General features: G+C 53.5%; 4 protein-coding genes and 1 long non-coding RNA gene across 6 annotated transcripts in view; 3 read left to right on the forward strand and 2 right to left on the reverse strand.

Moving 5' to 3' along the window:
- DOCK3 (dedicator of cytokinesis 3) overlaps positions 1 to 814 on the forward strand; it is a gene marked incomplete at both ends in the record, with an annotated part of 411,675 nt that extends 410,861 nt beyond the window's left edge. The window contains one exon of the mRNA XM_082663217.1: positions 305 to 814. Coding sequence (XP_082519343.1) covers positions 305 to 814 — 510 coding nt within the window. The remainder of the gene's footprint in view (positions 1 to 304) is intronic.
- Positions 815 to 1,027: 213 nt separating this feature from the next.
- LOC309828382 lies at positions 1,028 to 4,142 on the reverse strand. The gene is made up of 3 exons (XR_014297307.1): positions 3,996 to 4,142; positions 2,162 to 2,372; positions 1,028 to 1,111 (listed from the first exon to the last, which is right to left on the reverse strand). It is a non-coding gene; the product is annotated as an uncharacterized lncRNA (long non-coding RNA).
- Positions 4,143 to 4,415: 273 nt separating this feature from the next.
- MANF (mesencephalic astrocyte derived neurotrophic factor) lies at positions 4,416 to 8,499 on the forward strand. Its single transcript, XM_082663853.1, has 4 exons — positions 4,416 to 4,555; positions 5,309 to 5,436; positions 6,452 to 6,593; positions 8,022 to 8,499. Exons 1-4 carry the CDS (start codon positions 4,471 to 4,473, stop codon positions 8,204 to 8,206), a joined length of 540 nt encoding a protein of 179 aa, XP_082519979.1. The 5' UTR covers positions 4,416 to 4,470; the 3' UTR covers positions 8,207 to 8,499.
- A 2,327-nt stretch (positions 8,500 to 10,826) lies between these two features.
- Positions 10,827 to 13,945, forward strand: RBM15B (RNA binding motif protein 15B). Its single transcript, XM_082663143.1, has one exon. The coding sequence runs from the start codon at positions 10,842 to 10,844 to the stop codon at positions 13,524 to 13,526; it is 2,685 nt and encodes an 894-aa protein (XP_082519269.1). The 5' UTR covers positions 10,827 to 10,841; the 3' UTR covers positions 13,527 to 13,945.
- A 3,374-nt stretch (positions 13,946 to 17,319) lies between these two features.
- DCAF1 (DDB1 and CUL4 associated factor 1) overlaps positions 17,320 to 20,790 on the reverse strand; it is a 93,055-nt gene continuing 89,584 nt past the window's right edge. For both annotated transcript variants that reach the window (XM_082663142.1, XM_082663141.1), the window contains one exon: positions 17,320 to 18,295. In XM_082663142.1, coding sequence (XP_082519268.1) covers positions 18,237 to 18,295 — 59 coding nt within the window. In that variant the 3' untranslated portion in view covers positions 17,320 to 18,236. The remainder of the gene's footprint in view (positions 18,296 to 20,790) is intronic.

The raw sequence follows: 20,790 nt of genomic DNA on the forward strand, positions 1-20,790 counted from the left end.
TCCTTCTGTCTGTACCCCAGAGCCACAGCCAGCAGCCTGGGACATGGCTTCAGGGGGCACAACTGCCCAGCAGCCAAGACAGGGCCATTTTTTAGCCACAGAAATGCAGGTGATTCTGGGGCTCCACTGGCTTGGGGGCAGGGAAGAGCTAGGGGGTGATTGATGATGAAACAAGAAACATGCTGTTGATGAGGATTATTTTAAAGTTCATTAATAAGCAGACTCTTGGTCTTCTCTTCCCATGGTGGGCCAGCCAGCCTGTTTGGAAAGAGGGATTCTAACATTTTTACCTTCTCTTTTGCAGTCTCCTCTCCACCCTATCCCAGCCTCCCCCACAAGCCCCCAGTCGGGCCTGGATGGCAGCAACTCTACGCTGTCTGGCAGTGCCAGCAGCGGTGTGTCTTCCCTAAGCGAGAGTAACTTTGGGCACTCCTCGGAGGCCCCTCCTCGAACCGACACCATGGACTCCGTGCCGAGCCAGGCCTGGAATGCTGACGAAGATCTTGAGCCACCCTACCTCCCCGTCCACTACAGCCTCTCTGAGTCCGCTGTTCTGGACTCCATCAAGGCCCAGCCGTGCCGAAGCCACTCAGCCCCGGGATGTGTCATCCCTCAGGACCCCATGGACCCACCTGCGCTGCCACCCAAGCCCTACCACCCCCGCCTGCCGGCCCTGGAGCACGACGAGGGTGTGCTGCTGCGTGAGGAGGCCGAGAGGCCTCGGGGCCTGCATCGCAAGGCCTCGCTGCCTCCTGGGAGCACCAAGGAAGAGCAGGCTCGCATGGCCTGGGAGCACAGCCGAGGGGAACAATGAGGGGTAGGGAGGCAGCTAGGACACCACCCTCAGTGAGCAGCTTGCCCCACCACTCCAGGTCTGAAAAGCAAGTCCCCCCGCAAGGAGCCAGAGAGGCCTGGCACTCAGGAGAGAACCACCCCGAGTCTACATTCTACTGCCGTGAACTCGTGTGTTGCCATGTACAGAGGCCACAGCAGCATGAAGGGTTGTGGCTTCTCTTTTTATTTCATTTTCTACATTCCATTTCTATGGGTTTTCCTTTTTCCTTTGTGGAGTAGATGCTTTCTTCCTCCTGCAGTTCCAGACCATGTGGAGCTATATGGAGATATTGCATAGACAGAATCAATTGCTTTGCAGGGCCCAGCGGGGTAGGAGCCCAGGCCCTCCCTCCAGGGAAGAGATGCACAGAAGAATGGGAATTGCACTAGGGACCTCTTCCTTTGCTGTGTGGACAGAAGAGCTCACGGTTGTATTCAGGGATTGCAAGGACCACATTGACTACGTCACCGGTGGACAAGGGGGCTACAAGCCATTTTGCACAAATGTCTGCCCACTTGCTCCCTCTTCCATCCAGGAGTGTGCAACTGAGAGGCTGGCTAGGCCAACCTGCCAGCTCAGGCATGTGACCTGGCCTAACTGCATGCCCAGGGCATACTGCCAGGCTTCCATGGGCCAGCCCTGCCTCCTACTCTACCTTGGATTTTTCCCTCCATCGTTTTTATTTCTGACCCTTTGCCCCTCTCCACTCTTAATACACCCCGTGCCCTGCAGGAGCCCCCTTGGTGCATGGATCTGCAGTGGTTATCTCCTATCCTCTGGAGCTTGAGTGGGGGTATAGCGCCAGAGGGACTACCCTCGCCACCTTCCTCCCCAGGGCCCGGGCAGCCACGTGTTGAGAAACAAGCTGATACAGGAGTGAGGCTGGGTGTGGCAGGGGCCGGAAATCCTCAAAGCTTTCAGAAGTGGCCAGAGTGCCTGTCATCAGCTCCTGAATCAGGGATTTTCAGCACTACCTCCAAGCAGTGGGGTTGGCTGCCCAGCCAGGCTTCTAAGGCCCGAGGACTTGTGGTCAGGCTCAGCAAGCTCCTGGGTAAAAAGGGTGGGAGGGATTCTCCTCTTAGAAGCAGAGAGCCACACAGGTTGAATTATCCTCTCCCAGTAGCCAAGTGCAGGGCCTCAGCTCCAGGCCCGTGGGGACCACCACTCAGGGTTCAGGGCGGGCAGGAGGGCAGTTTCTCCAGCCTCCCCAGTCTGTTGGGCAGAAGGTAGTGGTGTCTTTATAGAAAACTCTTTCAGGTCAGGGCACCGATTTTCCTCTTGGTTTATTATTTGGGGGAATAGGGTGGGGTGGTAATAGTATTTTACCAGGGTGCTTCTAAGTTACTTTAAAAAAGTCTACGAAACATTTATTTGCTTGCATTCACAACTGTGATGGTCCCACGGCTGCCTTCTCCTTGTTGAGCAGGTATGTTCTCCCCTAGTTCCTCTTCTGCTGGCCCATCTGACCTCCATGGTTAGGGTATTTTTCACTTGTAAACAAATGCCAGGTTGTTTAATAGGAATGCCAGCAAGTAACCTATGAGGAAAGATTGGGGGGCTGCATTAGCTTCAGGGCGTCTGGGAGTGTTTATCACCATTGTGGGTCCTTTCTGATACTTCAAGGGTGACTCCAAGCAGAGTGGGTCAGTCCTGGCAGGCCTGGACCATCTGGTGTTCACAAGTGTGACAGTCGGGGATTAGCTCTGGATTTCTTAGGTAGGAGGGCATATTTAGGTTTTAGGGCACTTCTGAACCTCAATCCCTGGACAAGGCAGTCCTCACATAAGAACATCTACCTTCTCCACCTGGTGGCATGGGAGGGTAGAGAGTGGAATGTGGGTTCATTTGGCCTTGCCTTATACAGGGTGAGCCCAGTTTGTTTTCCCTCTCCATTTTCCCTAATTCCATGAAAAGGACATGATCCAAATTCCTTTCACTGGAGAATCAGCCAGTCTGAAGGGAAGTGGGAGGCAAGAGATGAGAATCCTCTGAAAAGATTGTGAAATACTGATTTTCATTCTTTCAAGCTTATTTGTAAATACCTATTTGAATGCTGTGTATTTGTACAGGAATTTGAGCAAAAAATGTATAGAGTGTGATGTCCAATTGGTATTCAGCCCTATATAAATGTGTTTTTAACCTCTGGCATTCTGTGCTTATTTAAAATAAGAAAACTTCTAACCATTTCTTTTGTGTATTTATGTTTAAAATAAGAAGCGACTTAAAAATGGTCTTACCTGTACCAGAAAGCAAAGTTAAAGAAAAAAAAATTTGTACTGGTGTCCCAAAAGGTATTTTACTGTATATATTGTGGTAGCATGTTCTAAATCCAACAAGTAATGTGAATTTTAAATGTAAATATCTGCCACCTTATTTCCCCCCTTTCCCCACTCCTTTGACTGCTGTGATGTGAATTAAAGATGAATACCTGACACTGACCCGCTGAATTCACTGAATTGGGAGCAGCGCAAGTGCCTCTCTCCAACCCTTGCCGCTGGGCTCCAAGCCCTTTTAGCCCCATAGAAACCTCCTTTCTGCCCTGAGCGCAAAGCCAACCTTTCCCACGTCCTGCCTTCAAAGACAGGGAGCCAAACCCTGCCCTGGATATGAGGGCAGCCAAGGGCCCTGAGCGCTCAGTGGGAAGCAGGAGGCGGCGTGCCAGCCACCTCGGCCAGGCTTCCGAGGCTTGTGAGGAAAAGGGGGGCACCTCTTACCAGCGTGCGGGACAAGCCTCCGAACCCCCGACCTCCCCACTCTGAGGCGGGATGCTTCTGATCCCAAAGCCACGCAACCAACCCTGGCCCGGGTGCCTCTCTGAGTTCTGGGAAGGCAGCCCGGAGGAGAGCCTTTCCTACGGGCGCCCCTCCAGCCCAGAGTCTGTCCACCCCGGCCCGGGTACCCCTGACAGCCCGCGCGAGGCGGGCTCCGGCTACCCGGGGCTCAAGCGGGTGGGTGCCTGAGCTGCTGAGGCAATTCGGACGCGGTCCGCCGGCCTCGCAGGCGCCAGAGCCTCCGCAGGGGCTCCCCAAAGTCTGGTTCCCCCCGCCTACGTGATCCTTTAAAAAAAGGTAAAAGGGGAAAAAAACCTCTTCGGAGCCTCGCCTGCGGCCCCCCGCCGTCCCTGCCTTGTTGGGTTACGGCTGGCCCCAGAGCCCCTGACCTGCGCCACAATTCGGAGCCTGGGCGGGGAGGTCCGTGGGTTTTTCGGGCCGGCTTGGGGCCCAGAACAGAGGGTACGCAAGCCAACTCAGCACGCGCGGTACAGCGCCCAACCCGACTTCAGCCAGCAACACTCCGCCTCAGCCACTGCCGGGTCACCTACCCAAGATGGCGGCCCGAGCCGCTTCCGCCGCCTCCACGGCTGCTTCCTGCCGGCCGCCCTGGTTCAATCAGCAGCCGACAACTGTCTAGGGCCGAGGGCGGGCGACGCCACCAGCCAATGGGGAAGGGCAGCGTGGAGCCGCCCGTCTGGGCTCCGAGGCGCGTGGACCAATGGAGGCATGGTGTGTGGGAGGGCGCGGAGAGCACCCACCAATGGGGAGCCACGGCGCGCGGCCCGGACCTGGAGGAAGCGGGGCTCTGCGGGCGCGGTGTAGTCGGGCGGTGGCGGCGGCGGCGGCGGCGGGTGGAGGAGGATGTGGGCCACGCACGGGCTGGCGGTGGCGCTGGCTCTGAGCGTGCTGCCGGGCAGCCGGGCGCTGCGGCCGGGCGACTGCGAAGGTGCTGCGGGGTTGGGGGTCCGTGCGCTGTGGCCCGCCTGGCGGCGGCGCTGCCAAACCTAACCAAACCACTGAGCGGCCCAGTGGCAGGGGCTGATGCGGGCGGGGCGGCGGGGGCGGCCGGCCCCAGAGGGGTCCGCCAGAGGAAGGGCCGACGCCGGGCCTCTTAGAAAACATTTCCTGGGCCTACAAAACATTGGTCCGACGAGAAGAAGCTGGGACTAGATCGTGCAGAAAACTTGGCCTGAAATTGAGATAACGCTGGAGTTTTGGTCCTTTCCCATCACTGGGCAGAGGCTCCCGGCCAGGGGGCTCCCGGCTCCATGCCGGCCGTGGGCACCGCGCCTTGTCTGATGGGGTTGCGAAGCCGCACCTCGGAGTTCGGTGTTGTATTTGGAAATGAGCAGCATTTGGATCGCTGTTTTCTTCGGCCTCCAGTTTGTCCATTTATGAGGTCACAGTGAGTCCATTTCAAGGACACGTGTTCAGTATCGGCTTAAACTTTATGGAAAAAGCAGGGAGGAGCCTTTTTTGGGTCATTGGGTGATGCTCGTTCCCCATATGCCCTGGGTGAACCAGGGGGCCCAGCAACCCGGAGCGCGGTTCTGTCTACCTGTGGGCACCTGAGAAAATCGGTGATGGAAAAACTCACCTTTCTCCGTGTCTCCTATTAAAATTGCTGACGGAGTTCCCTCTGGCGAATTGCGGTGCAACTTGGTGATTGCTGAGCATCTCCCTTCCCTCTCTTTTCCAGTTTGTATTTCTTATCTGGGAAGATTTTACCAGGACCTCAAAGACAGAGATGTCACATTCTCACCAGCCTCTATTGAAAAAGAACTTATAAAGTTCTGCCGTGAAGCAAGAGGCAAAGAGAATCGGTTGGTGAGTAGCTGTCTGACCCTCCCCAAGCTGGCCCTGGCCAGTGTTTGACCCTCTGCTTCACAGGCCTCTCAGTAAAAGGCCCTGCCCACTTGTCTATTCAGGAGGCCAGATGTTCTGTCAGTTAACTAATGTGGGACTGAAGGGCTTTCTGTATTCTGCAGTTGTGATGTTACCCTCTTAGTACTGATTAAGCACCTACTGTGTGCTGGGCACTGGAAATACCAGGGGAGAGCAATGACAGGCAAATGATGCAGTGGGATGGGTGTCATGCAGAAAATGGACCAGGATGGAATGAGTGGGTGCTGATTTAGACAGTAGTTAAGAATTCTTCTGAGGGCTCCCCTGGTGGCGCAGTGGTTGAGAGTCCGCCTGCCGATGCAGGGGACACGGGTTCGTGCCCCGGTCTGGGAAGATCCCACATGCCGCGGAGCGGCTGGGCCTGTGAGCCACGGCCGCTGAGCCTGCGAGTCCGGAGCCTGTGCTCCGCAACGGGCGAGCCACAACAGTGAGAGGCCCGCGTACCGAAAAAAAAAAAAAAAAAAGAATTTTTCTGAGAAAGGGTCATCATTGTGAAGGGGGAAGAGCATCCCAGGCAGAGGGAATAGCCAGTGTGAATGCCCAGAGGCCAGAGTAATCTTGGCATGTGTGAGGGTAGTAGAAGATTACAAAGTGTGCCCAGGGTAGGCCAAGGCTGAATTGAGGACAAGAGCCCTAATGAAACGATGGCTTTTGTAGCTTTAACTTCCCTGGCAGTCTCTGGTTTGTCTGTCTTTCTGTTTAAAGGTTTGAACCGTGGTGACTTTTAAATTCATCTGGTGTCTGTCGTCAGCTCTGGGACCAAGCGTGTATTAAGAGCCTGGGGTTTACACTGACTGAATCTGACTGCCAGTACAGGCGGGGCATGGGAAAATGAGGCCCTGGCAGAGAAAGAAGATGTTTTCAGATGTCAGTATGCTTTGGAGGAGACAGCTCTCAAGTGGCACCTCCTGAAGGCCATTGTCCTTTCTTGCTGCAGTGCTACTACATTGGGGCCACAGATGATGCAGCCACCAAGATCATCAACGAGGTGTCGAAGCCCCTGGCCCACCACATCCCTGTGGAGAAGATCTGTGAGAAGCTCAAGAAGAAGGACAGCCAGATCTGTGAGCTAAAATACGGTGAGTGTGGCCTTATTTAACCAACACCGAACCCACTCCTTGCTCAGGCATTAATGAAGTTTACTTTCTAGCTGGGGAAGGCACGTGATAAACTAGAGCCTTCACGAGTGAGTTATACAGCATGGTTGGTGGTGTTAAATGGTGGGGGCGGGGGGCAGTGCACAGACTCACCTTGCATCATGGTGGGTGGAGGTTAGAATAGGCCTCATCGAGGAGGTGACATTTCAGCAAACTTTGAAGGAGGTGGGGGATTAGCCAAGGGCATAACTAATGGAAGAGCATTTCAGGCAGAGGAAACAGGCAGTGCAAAAGCAACCAGTGGCATGACAGATGGGTGGGCAGGTCACAGAGGGCCTTGCAAGTTGGTGAAGATTTGGCTTTTAGTCTGAGGGAAGATGAGAATGTTGGTTTTCGGCCAGAGAAGGGATGTAGTCTGACTTGCCTTTAACAGGCTTGTCCTGGGCTTCCCTGGTGGCGCAGTGGTTGAGAGTCTGCCTGCTGATGCAGGGGACACGGGTTCGTGCCCCGGTCAGGGAAGATCCCACATGCTGCGGAGCAGCTAGGCCCGTGAGCCATGGCCACTGAGCCTGCATGTCTGGAGCCTGTGCTCCGCAGCGGGAGAGGCCCGCGTACCGCAAAAAAAAAAAAAAAAACAGGCTTGTCCTGACTGCAAGCTCTGAAGGTCCAGCGATCTTTATTATTTTAAAAAAGAATGGCTGTGTCCCAACGAGAAGGCCCAAGATTATGGGCGCACAGCATCTCTTTTGCTGAATAAGTCTCTGGTGGGAAAAACAGTTCAGGTCTTCAGAAAGAGTCAGGGCCAGGAATCATTGTCCTCTTCTGTAAAATTTAAACAGCACCAACATATTTTATTGTGAATTGAGTGTCCAAGGGCTGTGTTCGCCCACTTGTGTCAAGGATAACTGGTCTTCTGAGAGTGATCTTGGTTCAGTCCTGATGACTCAGGGTCTCTCTTTGGGCATAAGTGGTCATGGAAGAGTAAGCTTCTAACTCAAGGGCCCGACCATGGTCTGTGTTGGGCAGTTGAGGCTAGGGGATCTATCTGCTCTGTCACCCTGGAGCTCTTATTCTACAGTGGTGTGGGCTGCACTGTGACTGTTTAAGAGGCACTTGGAGTGGGAGCCACATTCCTCCTATAAGGTTCCTCCTGTAAGGACCACAGGGCCTCCATCCCTGTCCCTGGTGACACCTGCATGTCTGTGGTGGACATTGCCAGCATGAGACCCACCTTCCTGGTGAAGGGGCCTGGGCTAGTTCTCCCTCTTGGGGGCAGTGGGCACTGACACACTTGCATGTGTCTCCCTGCGATCAGTAGGGCTGCTTGTTTTAAGGGATGGTTTGGATGTGCGGGACTATTGGGGTCTGCTGTTCTCCCACCTAGCTGGTTATTCTCCCTGCTCTCTCCAGACAAGCAGATCGACCTGAGCACAGTAGACCTGAAGAAGCTTCGAGTTAAAGAGCTAAAGAAGATCCTGGACGACTGGGGAGAGACGTGCAAAGGCTGTGCAGAAAAGTCTGACTACATCCGGAAGATTAATGAACTGATGCCTAAATACGCCCCCAAGGCAGCCAGTTCACGGACTGATTTGTAGTCTACCCGATGCCTGCTGCACCTGAGGGGAAAAACACTTCATCTGTGTCTGTCCCAAACAGCCTTTTTGTAATTTATTTTTTAGGCAGGCTCCTGACAAAGTCAGGCTTGAAGCCTGGAGCTTTCCTGATGATGCTGGGTCCACAGCGCCCCCTTGGGGGGGATTCACTTTGTTCCGTTGCCGATTTACTCTAGGACTTCAAAGTATGTCTGGGATTTTTTTATTAAAGGAAGAAAATTTCTAGCTGTCTTTGAAGAATTAAAGTGAATACTGAAATTGGGTTTTACCCATAATGAAGATTTCACCGGTTTATGCTTTCCAGTTTATAAAGAGTTTTCAGGTATATTCACATTTGTCCCTCGACCACCAGTCAGTGCTGGAGATGCCAGGGGGACTGAGGCACGTGGGGTTGTGCAGGACCGGAGGGTCGCTCAAGGAGAATGTTGGGCTTGATACCCCCAGCCCACAGGGACTATCTTACCTACATGAGAGGGGCTGACATGGGGCTTGGCTGTGAGCAGGACTGAGGTTTAGTGCACTTTTCTGTGACGATGACTTCAATAACTGCCTATGTTCAGTACTGTCACATTTCTAAAGATGCTGATGGCCTGGCTACCTCCACCAGTCAGTGTCCAGATCTGGCCATCTACTTGCTCATCTGAGTTTGTGGTCTAGTGTCAGTCCTAAGTCTTTGGTGCCTAATTGGGAATTTGCAAGACTGGCAGGAGTTGGTTTGTACAAAGAGCCGATGAGAGGCTGCCTTTTGCCTTTGTTTACCCAAGATAAGCCTAACAGTTGAGGTCCCGAGAGCATGTCCCTGGAGTCTGGTTTTTTAGTTGCTCTCTTTGGGGTTGGTGCTTGGGAAACCCAGTTATCAGCATGAACTGTGACTCAGTGGAGACACCTCTGCTCCTCATGCCTGCAGAGACCACCTGAAGGGAAGGACTAAGAAGCAGTGCTTTCTAAGGAATTGCTCTGACTTTGGGTCACATCATTTGTACAGTTCCTAAATTCAGTTTACCTACGTAAAGGGCCCTCTCAGCTTGCTGTGGGGGTCCACTAATGCCTGGAAGGAGCAAGCAGGCCCAGGCCCACATTTTTCACCTCTACAGCACCATGTCTGAGAGGAAAGTGAGGTCGTCTCTTAGGCCAAGTGTTCCCTGTTTGGAGGAATTAGATGGGCTGTTAAGATCTGACAAGCAAAAAAAAAAAAAAGATCTGACAAGCACAAAGTATCCTGAGCCCCCCTGAACGGTGCTGAGACAATCCATGGCTGGAGCCAGAAGTCTTAGGAGATGGAGCTGTTTCAGCCTAGCACCCTAGGTCTCTGTTCCTGTGGCCTTTGTGCCCTCCAGGCCACAGTGAGCAGGGAAGACAGCCCAACTACTACTACCCTAGAGCTGATCCCCAAGATTATCTGTGAAAGGAGACGTGGAATGTTAACAGGTGTTTCTTCTAAGACTTTCCTCTTGCACCTGCCTTCGCTGTTGCAGGAGCTCCTCCCACAGCGTTCTGGCCGTGGGAGGAGGGAAGAGCTGTGGTCCGCTCTTCCCCACTCCACGGTTTCTGTGGCCGAAGTTGGGTCCGGTTCTGCGAAGCCTCCAGCAACTCTCCATGGAGAATGAAAGCTTCCCCAAGGGGTTTGGCTCCTTGTCAGGATTCCCTCTCACCTCACCACCACGGAGGTGGACAGAAGGGCACTGGCCAGGGAGAGGTAAGCGTGGCAAACTGGGTAACCGCCGGGTTTGGTGTTCTCTTCGCCCTTGGCTTCACGGCCCTACCCTTATAGCCCTCTGTGTGCTCTAATGCCCAGAGCAGAGGGTGGGGCCCTGTGGCGCCAAGGAGACTATTCCCACTCTGGAAACCGCAGGTTTGTTTCGGATTTCTGTGCCCAGGGCCCAGACAGGTCGCGCCTTCTGCATGCATAGCCATAGTCCTCATGGCCTTTCGGGGCGGGGGAGAGGGGGAGCGCCGCTGTTGCAAGTGAACCTGAACGCAGGGGATGCTCGGGATATGGGGCATGGGTACTAGGGAGCGGCGTGTTTCGGTCCTTGGGGTTGTCCATGCTGGACCCCAGTCAGGAGATGCCGTGGCAGGGCACGGGGATCACCCAAGCCTAGTCCTGGAGTTGGGAATACCACGTAAAGAAGCCGCTGGGTCAAGGCCTGGGACCCACGCGCCGACAGAGGCTGCCACAGCCGCTGCCATCAGCGCGGGCCCCGTAGCCGGGAGCCAGAGGCCTACGTCCTGCAGCCTCCTGGGCTGGCTCTTTCGAGGTCTCCAATCACCGTGGAGCCCCGAGCCTCGTCCACGTCGGCCGCGCCGTGGCGCCAGAGCTCACAGCCTGGCCGCGCTCGCCCACTTTGCCCCGGGGTCACGTGGAACGGGGGGGGCGCAACCTGATGACGCACGCCCGGCGCAGCTCTCGCCCCGCCCACCACGGGGTCACGTGGCACGGCCGGCGCAGCTTGATAACGCGACGCCCAGGCCCTGGGCGCAGCTCCCGCCCCGCCGCCGCGCCGAGTCCTTTTGTCCAAGATGGCGGTGCCGGGGGCGCTGCCTCTTCGGCAGCCGCCGCCGCTGCCGCCGCTGTGAGGGGCCTGCGGGCCGCCCGCCCGCCCGCCGCGCCGGCGCCATGAAGAGGCAGAGCGAGCGAGACTCGAGCCCGAGCGGGCGCGGCTCGTCATCGTCGGCCAAGCGGCCGCGGGAGCGCGAACGGGAGGCGGAGGCGGGCGGGCGGCGGGCGGCGCACAAGGCCTCGGGCGGCGTCAAGCACCCCGTTCCAACGCGGGCCCGCGACAAACCCCGTGGTAGCGGGGGCGGCGGCGGCGGCGGCGGACATCGCGACGGCCGCGGCGCCGGGGACGCGAATCACCGTGCGAGCAGCGGCCGCTCCTCAGGCTCGGGCGCCGGCGGCGGCGGACGCGGTGCCAAGGCCTCGGGAGACCCGAGCGCTTCGGGCACTTCGCCCCGCGCGTCTCCACTACCGCCACCTCCGCCGCCTCCCGGGGCCGAGCCCGCGGGTCCCGGCTCATCAGCAGCCGCACCCGAATACAAGACGCTGCTCATCAGCAGCCTGAGTCCCGCGCTGCCCGCCGAGCACCTCGAGGACCGGCTCTTCCACCAGTTCAAGCGCTTCGGCGAGATCAGTCTGCGCCTGTCGCACACGCCTGAGCTGGGCCGCGTGGCCTACGTGAACTTCCGGCACCCGCAGGACGCGCGCGAGGCCCGCCAGCACGCCCTGGCCCGCCAGCTGCTGCTCTACGATCGTCCGCTCAAGGTGGAGCCCGTGTACCTGCGCGGCGGCGGCGGCGGGAGCAGCCGGCGAAGCAGCAGCAGCAGCGCGGCCGCCTCCACGCCGCCCCCGGGGCCACCCGCGCCCGCTGACCCGCTCGGCTACCTCCCGCTGCACGGCGGCTACCAGTACAAGCAGCGTTCGCTGTCCCCGGTTGCCGCCCCGCCACTGCGGGAGCCCCGCGCCCGCCACGCCGCTGCAGCCTTTGCCCTGGATGCTGCCGCCGCCGCCGCCGCCGTAGGACTATCCCGTGAGCGGGCCCTGGACTACTATGGGCTGTACGACGACCGCGGGCGACCCTATGGCTACCCGGCGGTGTGCGAGGAGGACCTGATGCCTGAGGACGACCAGCGGGCTACGCGCAACCTCTTCATCGGGAACCTGGACCACAGCGTGTCAGAGGTGGAGCTGCGACGGGCTTTCGAGAAGTACGGCATCATTGAGGAGGTGGTCATCAAGAGACCCGCTCGTGGTCAGGGCGGTGCGTATGCCTTCCTCAAATTCCAGAACCTGGACATGGCCCACAGGGCCAAGGTGGCCATGTCGGGTCGGGTGATTGGCCGCAACCCCATTAAGATAGGATATGGCAAGGCCAACCCCACTACTCGCCTCTGGGTGGGTGGCCTGGGACCTAACACCTCACTGGCGGCTCTGGCCCGGGAGTTTGACCGCTTTGGGAGCATTCGGACCATTGATCATGTCAAAGGAGATAGCTTTGCCTACATCCAGTACGAAAGCTTGGACGCAGCCCAGGCCGCCTGTGCTAAAATGAGGGGCTTTCCCTTGGGAGGTCCAGACCGCAGGCTGCGGGTGGATTTTGCCAAAGCAGAGGAGACTCGGTATCCCCAGCAGTACCAGCCCTCACCCCTCCCTGTGCATTACGAGCTGCTCCCAGATGGATACACCCGGCACCGAAACCTGGATGCCGACCTGCGGGTGAGGGATAGGACCCCCCCACACCTCCTTTACTCAGACCGAGACCGGACCTTTTTGGAAGGGGACTGGACCAGCCCCAGTAAAAGCTCTGACCGCCGAAACAGCCTCGAGGGCTACAGCCGCTCAGTGCGCAGCCGGAGTGGTGAGCGCTGGGGAGGAGATGGGGACCGGGGCCTGCCCAAGCCCTGGGAGGACAGGCGGAAGCGCCGGAGCCTTTCCAGTGATCGTGGGAGGACAACCCACTCCCCTTATGAGGAACGGAGCAGGACCAAGGGTGCTGGGCAGCTTGTGGACCGAGGCTCTGACCGCACCCCTGAGCGCAGCCGCAAGGAAAACCATTCCAGTGAAGGGACCAAGGAATCGAGCAGCAACTCCCTCAGCAACAGCAGACACGGGGCTGAGGAGCGGAGCCACCACCACCATCATGAGGCTCCAGACTCTTCCCACGGGAAGAAGACTCGGGAGAGCGAGCGCAATCATCGGACCACTGAGGCTGAGCCCAAGCCTCTTGAAGAGCCAAAACACGAGACCAAAAAGCTCAAGAATCTTTCAGAGTATGCCCAGACACTGCAGCTAGGTTGGAATGGGCTTCTAGTGTTGAAAAACAGCTGCTTCCCGACATCTATGCACATCCTAGAGGGGGACCAGGGGGTTATCAGCAGTCTCCTCAAAGACCACACTTCTGGGAGTAAGCTGACCCAGCTGAAGATTGCCCAGCGCCTTCGACTGGACCAGCCCAAGCTCGATGAGGTCACACGACGCATCAAGCAGGGGAGCCCCAATGGCTACGCAGTGCTCCTAGCCACACAGGCGACCCCCAGTGGGCCTGGCACTGAGGGGATGCCCACGGTGGAGCCAGGCCTACAGAGGCGGCTTCTCAGGAACCTGGTCTCCTACTTGAAACAGAAGCAGGCTGCAGGGGTGATCAGCCTGCCAGTGGGTGGGTCCAAGGGCAGAGACAGCACGGGCATGCTCTATGCCTTCCCTCCCTGCGACTTTTCACAGCAGTACCTCCAGTCAGCACTGAGGACATTGGGAAAGCTAGAGGAAGAACACATGGTGATAGTTATAGTAAGAGACACAGCCTAGCCTGAACCTGTCTTTTCCACAAAAGCAGTTATTTTAAGATCTAACCCCCACCCCCCGCCTTCCCCCCCACTCCAAAACTTACCCCCTTGGTTTGAATTCTCTGCTGCTTTATTTCGGTTCATTTGGTAGGGGACCAAAGTCCTCCCCCACCAAAACTAAATTCTTAGGTTTTGGGGTTTTTTTTTTTTTTTTTTTTTTACAGTGATGAGAAAAATGAGAAGGGACTCCTGTCATGTTGGTTTCTAGTGTATGAGATAATGTCTGCTGTGTTCTGTATTTTTTTATTTTTTGACTAACTGTATGGAAAGTTGTCAGTAAAGCCTTTGTCAGAGGATGGATTTTTAATCCTGTTCAGAGTCCTGGTTTAATCAAGTTTTTTTTCTCAAAGGATGGAAGACTTCCCTGCTGCATGCACACAAATGCCCTACGTCATCTTTCCACCACTGGGGTATCTCACAGTCCTCCTGCATTGGTGGCTCTCAGCCCCTCAGCTCTTAGGGCTGAATCAGGACTTTACTCACATTTGTTTTTTATCTTGGCTGAGAGCAGGTGGGTTTCATTTTGGACCCTGCCATGCCAGATTGAGCAGAGCCCATGCACAGGAAGGGGTTGAGCCTAAGTCTAGCCAGCAGCTGTGGTAGTTTTTTGTTTTCTTGCCCTGAACAATGTGTGTGTCCATCAGTTTGAGCTGTAGCTGTTGAACAAAGCACCTAGTCTTCAGGCCTTTTTGAAAGCACGTAGACCTTAGCAGTTGTGTGGTCTTGTAGTCATGGGAGGAGCAGTGCAATATTGGGGTCTTGGTACCATGGATCCGTGGGGCCTCCTTTTCTTGTTCAGCCTCCCTTCTAGCCTTAATGCAGCAGCCCAGGGATACCCGGTTGGAGACAGCTGCCTCGGACTCCAAGGGACAGTGGAGGCCAAATGCTGGAATGGAGAGTGGGAGGCAGCTTTCCTTGGTTAATTCTTGAAACTTTCCCGGTGTTTGTGAATTCTGGCTTTTCCTTTGATTGTTTGGGGCTGATGTGTCAATGGAGTGGGCCTCTGCCCAGTCACTAGAGCTTTGTGAGAGACACTGAATCCCTGGCCTGAAGAGTTTTTGAGGTAGTACAGTGGGTTAGGAAAATGCTCTTGTTAACTGACATAACTTTCCCAGATACAAGTAGGCACTTATGCCTAGGCCTCTTGCCCTGATGTTGCAGAGGTGGGGACCACTGGGAGAGAGGTGCTTCTGTGAGGAAATGTCACAGTTGCCGAGGTGTTGGGCAGTGCTAGAGCTCTCAGCCATTCAAGCTGAGCTGCGGAGGAATGTGGAGGCATCAAGCTGGGAGGGAAAGATGGCTTGAAGTTCTGTGGCCACGCATCTCTACTAAGACAGTATGGCCAGCACTGTCAGGGACCAGGGAGGGAAATCAGTCACACAGCAGTTGTCACCATAGAGCACAGCCCAAACACTATTTTTCACAATGTTTGTGGCAGTTTAGATGTTTTAAAAGGATCATTGTCAAGGCTGAGGGAGAACAGAAGCTCCAGTAAGGGAAATGAGCCCCCAAATGACCAGGAACTCCGGATTCTGTTGACCGTGCTGTCCTCTCTCTAGGTCTGGTCCACTACCCTGGCTGGCACGAGGCAGCGCAGGTGACAGCTGGGATGTGTTGAGAGAGACAGTTCGTGAGATGGAGGCGGGGGCTCAGTGCGGACCTCATGGACAATACATGCCTCTCCACAAGGACAGTGAAAGAGGTGACTTTTTGAGACCTTAGAGATTTAAAATAAACAGGGCAAGGAAGGCGCCTGGGGAAGTACTGCACTAGGCTTCAGCTGGTACTCGTGGGAGAAAATGCATGTTCATAACAAACACAAGAAGTGTTAAATGTGTTTATTTGCCTGTTTGTACTTGAGCTTTGGCCACAACTGCCAGGTATCTGAGCAAAGCAGTGCGAGGCACTGTAGGCCACAGCTGCACCATTCCAGGCAGTTGGAACCACCAGAAGGAGGAATGGGCCTCATCTTGTTTATAGCAGATGAGGTAGGGACGAATGCCTGGGTCACAGGCCAGAGCCGCCTTGCTGTATTAAGCCCAAAACTTCTCTGGGCTGTTCCTTCATAGAGTGGGTGCTCAGGACCCAGAATACTACACCTCCTAGTTTTCCCAGACAGAAACCTAGAAAATCTGGCTGGAGAGGACACTTATCCCTTGCTTTGTTCACCTGTCTTGAGGGATAGGTGCTTTCTGGCCCCAAATTGAACTACAGAGTTTTCCTGCTGTGTGACCATCCTCCTCCTCTTTCTTGGACCCTCTTCTCAACTCCTTCCTTCCTCTCTTAAGACAGCAGCTTCTGTAACGTTTCTCAGAAAGGCCTTGGCCAGCACTAGCAAGGGTAGGTCAGGTGGTCGAGCCCCTGGTTGATTTATGATGCTGCCCCCAGAGAGAGAACTATTTAACTGCAGGCAACCTGTGCCTCCACCTGGGGTTCAGGTTCTATCTGAGGTGTGGCTTAAAGGCAAAAATCAACCTAAGGCGAAATTTGCCTCATTGGCGGTTTGCTACTATTCCGCGTGTTTCTTCCTAAGTGACTGAGATCATGAGCCCTGCCTGGCAGATAAAGAGAGCTGATGTTTCCTTAGCCTCTTAGGGCACGTCCCTAAGAGAGTGTTGTCAAGTTGAACAGGAGTGTGCTTTCTTATTGCAGGTCCCCATCTCCACCCAAGAGACCTGTGGGTGTTCCCAAGAGCTGCTGGCAGAGTTCAGGGAGACTGGCTCTGCTCAGTTAATGACTGGAATACAATGCGTTTAATGCTTCTTGACTTTTAACCTGTTTTCTTCTAATGCACCAGCAAACTAGTCCACTGGTTAGGTGTTAGCAGTCCATTTAAGCTGAGGCATGAAGCAACCTAAGAGCTGAGACCTCTGCTCTCTAGAGGACCAAGAGGTGCCTGTGTGTGACACAGGACCAACCACTTCAGTGTGTGTGATGAACTGTATGGTGCTCCGAAGCCCAGCAGGGCTTCACCAGCCCCTGGTGAGTTTTAGCCGTCTTGTCTTGCTTATTTACTTCACAAATTTGTCCTCTTAGCAAAGGGAGAAAAGTCTCTTTAGCTATAAATACCTATATGATATGATAGGAAGCGGGCAAACTCAAAGGAAGAAAGAGACTAGGGTCTCCTATTTATTGTGGGTAAGAAGGGGGTGGGGTGGGGTGAGTGAAAAGGTAAAAGCATCTGGTACTTTCCCTGGTGGTAGCACAGTTTAACCATAGGCCAGTTGTAGAGGCCTGTGAAATACCTGCAAACCCAGCCTGACCAAGCCCTAGCTGCCCCTAAACTGCCAAAACTGAAGAACTGCCCAGGTCTACTGTTGTACTCCCTTCAGAAAAGAGTAATGACAGTCAGTCACCCAACTACAGGGATGGCCAAAATGCTTTCACTCCCTAGCTTTGCCAGCTCATTGCTCCACAAACTCCCAGGACCCCTAACGTTCCAGCTCCACCAAATCTACTCTGGAGCTGCCTTCTTGCTTTAGAACCCAGGATAGAGAGAGGCGTGCGGAGTGGACAGTGCCCTGAGCACCTCCCTCTGCCCCCTGCCCAGTCCTCCTCGGGGCGAGCAGCAGACCAGGGTTAGATGCTGTGACTAAGCTGCTTTTCTCCCCAGAGTGCTTTATTTGGGCAGAACGTGTTCTCACCCCGTCCTGGGCTGCCTCTCTTGGAAGGCGTCTTTATTGCCTGGCTAGAGCTACAAGGAAAGGGACAGACCCCACTTTGGTAAAAGAGAACAGGGAAAGGCCATAAACAAAGACAGACAGACTTGTAGTTTATTTTGTATTTTTTTTTAAATAAATACACTTTACATTAAAAGGCCTTTGATTTGTACTTTCCACATTGGGGAGAAAGGGAAGAAAAAAAGATTTTTGAAAAACTGAATCACAAAGAAAAATAGAGGGAGTGAACTTATATCCTAAGTTCCCTCAACTCCACAAAACCAATATCCACAATGACCTTGCTGCCCCACCCCCCCACCAAACCATGAAGGTGGGTAAGCCTAGGCATTTACTCAGCAAACAAGCAGCACCTCCTCCCCGCCTCTGGCACAAAGGAAAACAAATTAACCTGACAGCATATGAGGCAACAAAACAGGTTAAAAAAATCATATATTATATTTATAATAAAATATTCTTAATCCTTATCAATTTAAGAAACCACGGTTTTCCTTTTCATTTAAATACGTATGTAAAAATGCCTCTATTGTTATTTAGACATCATTTTCTTCCATAGAAAATGAACTGCAGGGACAAGAGACCTGGTGGATATAAGTTCATACCCTCAGTTATAAATGCCTTTTTTTTTTCTTTTTAAGTTTTATAAAAAACTATTTCTTGTTCTTTAAGTAAAGAACATTATACAAAGAAAATATATTGTGAAATAACCCCAGAGACGTGTTGGGTTTTTTTTCCCCCCCTTGAGGAAAGATATGTCCATCCTAGGAGAAGGGGGAAGCAGAATAGGGCCTAACCCCTGTTGTCTTTTTTTTGTGTGGTTATTGTTTTTAGAAGGACTCAGATTCCAGTGAGACTCTAAATCATAATCCTCTGAATGCAGGGCATGCAGTTCCTTAAAAGAGCCCTGGGAGAAAGGGAAGGGAAGATGTTTGTTTTGAATTCATTTGACTCAGTTTCTCGCCTGCCAAGAATCTCTTCCACGTGGTGATGGCTCCTCACTCATTTAGAGATAAGATGATGTCATCTTCCAAATCAGAGTTGTCAGAGCTGTCGGCTGAAAGGTAAGGAAAGGGAGAGACTAGATTACGCACTAGGCTTGTAGGAAGCTTTCAGGGAGAAAGCACCTGCATACACATAAATTTATGCCTGAGCATGGTTAATTACCAGTTTCCTGAAAGAAGAAAACATGTCAATTAACTCCTCAGAGCTGACTCTGGAAAATATACTGTTTGGGCAATGATGGTTACTCCTGGGACCTCTTGCTTGCTTACCTTTCAAAAGACCTGGACATGGTACCCTCTTGCTTCCTAGAGGTTCTTCCTCCTGCCTGAAAGGCCCTAAAGGGACCAGGCAAGCCCCCTCTGAAGCTTTCGCCCATGGTGCTTTGAGTGGCTGCAAAGGGGCAGGGCTGATAGGTCAGTGAGTGAGCCTGTGTAGTCCTTTGGCCTCTGGAGTCCCTCCGGTGGGCACAGGCCTGCCTGACCCCGACGACCACTAAAAAGGCAGGCTGAGCCCAAGCAAGGATGAGACTTCTCTTAAACTCGTCAGCCATTCTCTTCTCAGAAGACCTCATAAAGGCAGAGGTAGTCAACCTGGGATTCATTCCTCTGAAATTTCTAAATATAATCTGAAGGGAACAAATTCCCAAAAGATACAAGCCAGAGGTTGCAGCAATACGAGAAAAACTGGGCTGGAGGCCAGCAGGGAGTAGCTGTGGCACCCTGGAAGGTGGCACTGTGTCTGACCCTCTGCTTGACCATCTGCCTTCCAGGCAGTGAATAGACCACATGAACACCTCTGGAAGGATCCATTAAGAGGTGAAACTAGGTGGTAACAGAACCCTCAAAGTGAGGTAGATGCACCTGTCTGGATGACAGAAATCGGAGAGAAACATAGTACCTAGCTCTAGTATTTGCTGAGTGAAGGTAAAGGAAAAATTCTAGTGCCCATTTTGATCACTCTCAGCTTAGGAAGCTGTGAAACAATTTTTAACAAGGTCCCCAGGGAAATGGGCCAGCAGGTCCTGAGCTGGAGCCCTGAAAACGCCCATAGGCCCTGGGGTTCCCATGAGGAGAGGGACAGCCACTGGTTCCAAAGAATCCCTCATCAGCCCTTTCCCACGTACCTGAGAGACTCCACTCGGGGAAAGCTGATGAAGAACTGCATGTTCCCAAACCTTCCATTCACTACAATCTCCTTTAGGAAGAAAACTGAAGTGGATAAAGTAAAACCAAGAAAAGCATGGCCGTGATAAAATGAAGTCCTGAAGGTAAGCAAAAGTGATGGCTGGAAAAACCACTGTTCCTGGGTCTAACAGGGCACAAGCATGGCTTGACTTTATTGGTGAGGAGTAGGGAAAACAAGATGGAGATCAAACTAATACCTGACACCGCTAAACCACAAACTAAGCCTCATCAGCTTCCTTGCTGAAAGAACTCCAGGAGGAAGTGAGCAGGGAAGGGGGTGACTCAGGCACAGCACTGTGTCCAAGGCCCGTGGCAGACTGCTGAGAATCCCCTCATGCTCATGCGATCTATGAACCAACATTGCCACACCCACCTGCCTGAGACCTATTCTAACCATCAGCTGTAGAGCTACTAAGAATTAAGAATCTTAACAACTTTGCATCACACCCAAGGACTGTAAATGCAGCTGGAGGAGGAGAACACAATCTTCCATAAGCAAATAATTGTCAGGCACAGGGTTTAACAGAACTTTCAGGGGTCAGGGGTGGTCAGGTGGCAGGACTCCCTTTCTCTACCTTCCTTAGCCTTTTCTCATCCTCCAAATGTTGAAGAGACCCGAACTCAGACCCTGGTGGGGACCTCTCCCTCTGAAAGGCCCTGGAAGCAAAGGCAGTCAGTGTTAGTCCCTACCATGTTTGTTTAACCTGTTGTTCTACAACATACAGGCTTTTGGCGGGGGGGGGGGGGGGGGGGTCAGAACTGACTGGAAAGAGAAACAAAGACCTCAGAGTCAAGGTGTCTCTCTTCCTAGGGCTGGGGTTCTGTATATGAAATCAGTCATTGGATCTCTGGGATCTGGGGCTTATGCAAGGTTACATGGGGGGCATGTGGGTGTGGTTTTCTATAGTTACAACAGCTTTCATCATATCCTAAAAGGGCTCCATAAACCCCGAAAGGTTAACAGCTAATACACCAGATGATTAGTGTAAGGCAGAATATCAGCAAACCAAGGATACGGAGGGTGGTCCTTGTGTCTGCTCTGTTTCGAGCCGCTATCAGTCTCTGTAAAACAGAGAAAGCAATAGAGTACATATGCTGCACATGCCACCACCTCAGTTCTAGAGCCCAAACTGACATGTCCTCAACTTGTCATCTATAATGGCACTTTTACATCATAAATATTACCACCAAGTTAAAGTAACATTATTCTCTGATAGAATTAGGGTTTTCCAGATTACCTCTTGGGCTTAAAAGAATGAATTTCCTAGAATAACCAGTAAAAGGCTATAAAGGAAGCAGTAATTTTACAGGCCAAATACAAAATTAATTTATATTCAAACTGAGAATGGAAAAATTAGTGATA

This window comes from Grampus griseus (genome assembly GCF_964374135.1).
Source record: "Grampus griseus genome assembly, chromosome: 10".
NCBI lineage: Eukaryota > Metazoa > Chordata > Mammalia > Artiodactyla > Delphinidae > Grampus > Grampus griseus.

Excerpts from the sequence above, each read along its gene's own strand:
- MANF (XM_082663853.1), top strand. The coding sequence starts at position 4,471 with ATGTGGGCCACGCACGGGCTGGCGGTGGCGCTGGCTCTGAGCGTGCTG. Across the intron at positions 4,556-5,308 it reads GCGGCCGGGCGACTGCGAAG|TTTGTATTTCTTATCTGGGA; the intron begins GTGCTGCGGGGT and ends TCTCTTTTCCAG. Across the intron at positions 6,594-8,021 it reads GATCTGTGAGCTAAAATACG|ACAAGCAGATCGACCTGAGC; the intron begins GTGAGTGTGGCC and ends TGCTCTCTCCAG.
- RBM15B (XM_082663143.1), top strand. The coding sequence starts at position 10,842 with ATGAAGAGGCAGAGCGAGCGAGACTCGAGCCCGAGCGGGCGCGGCTCG.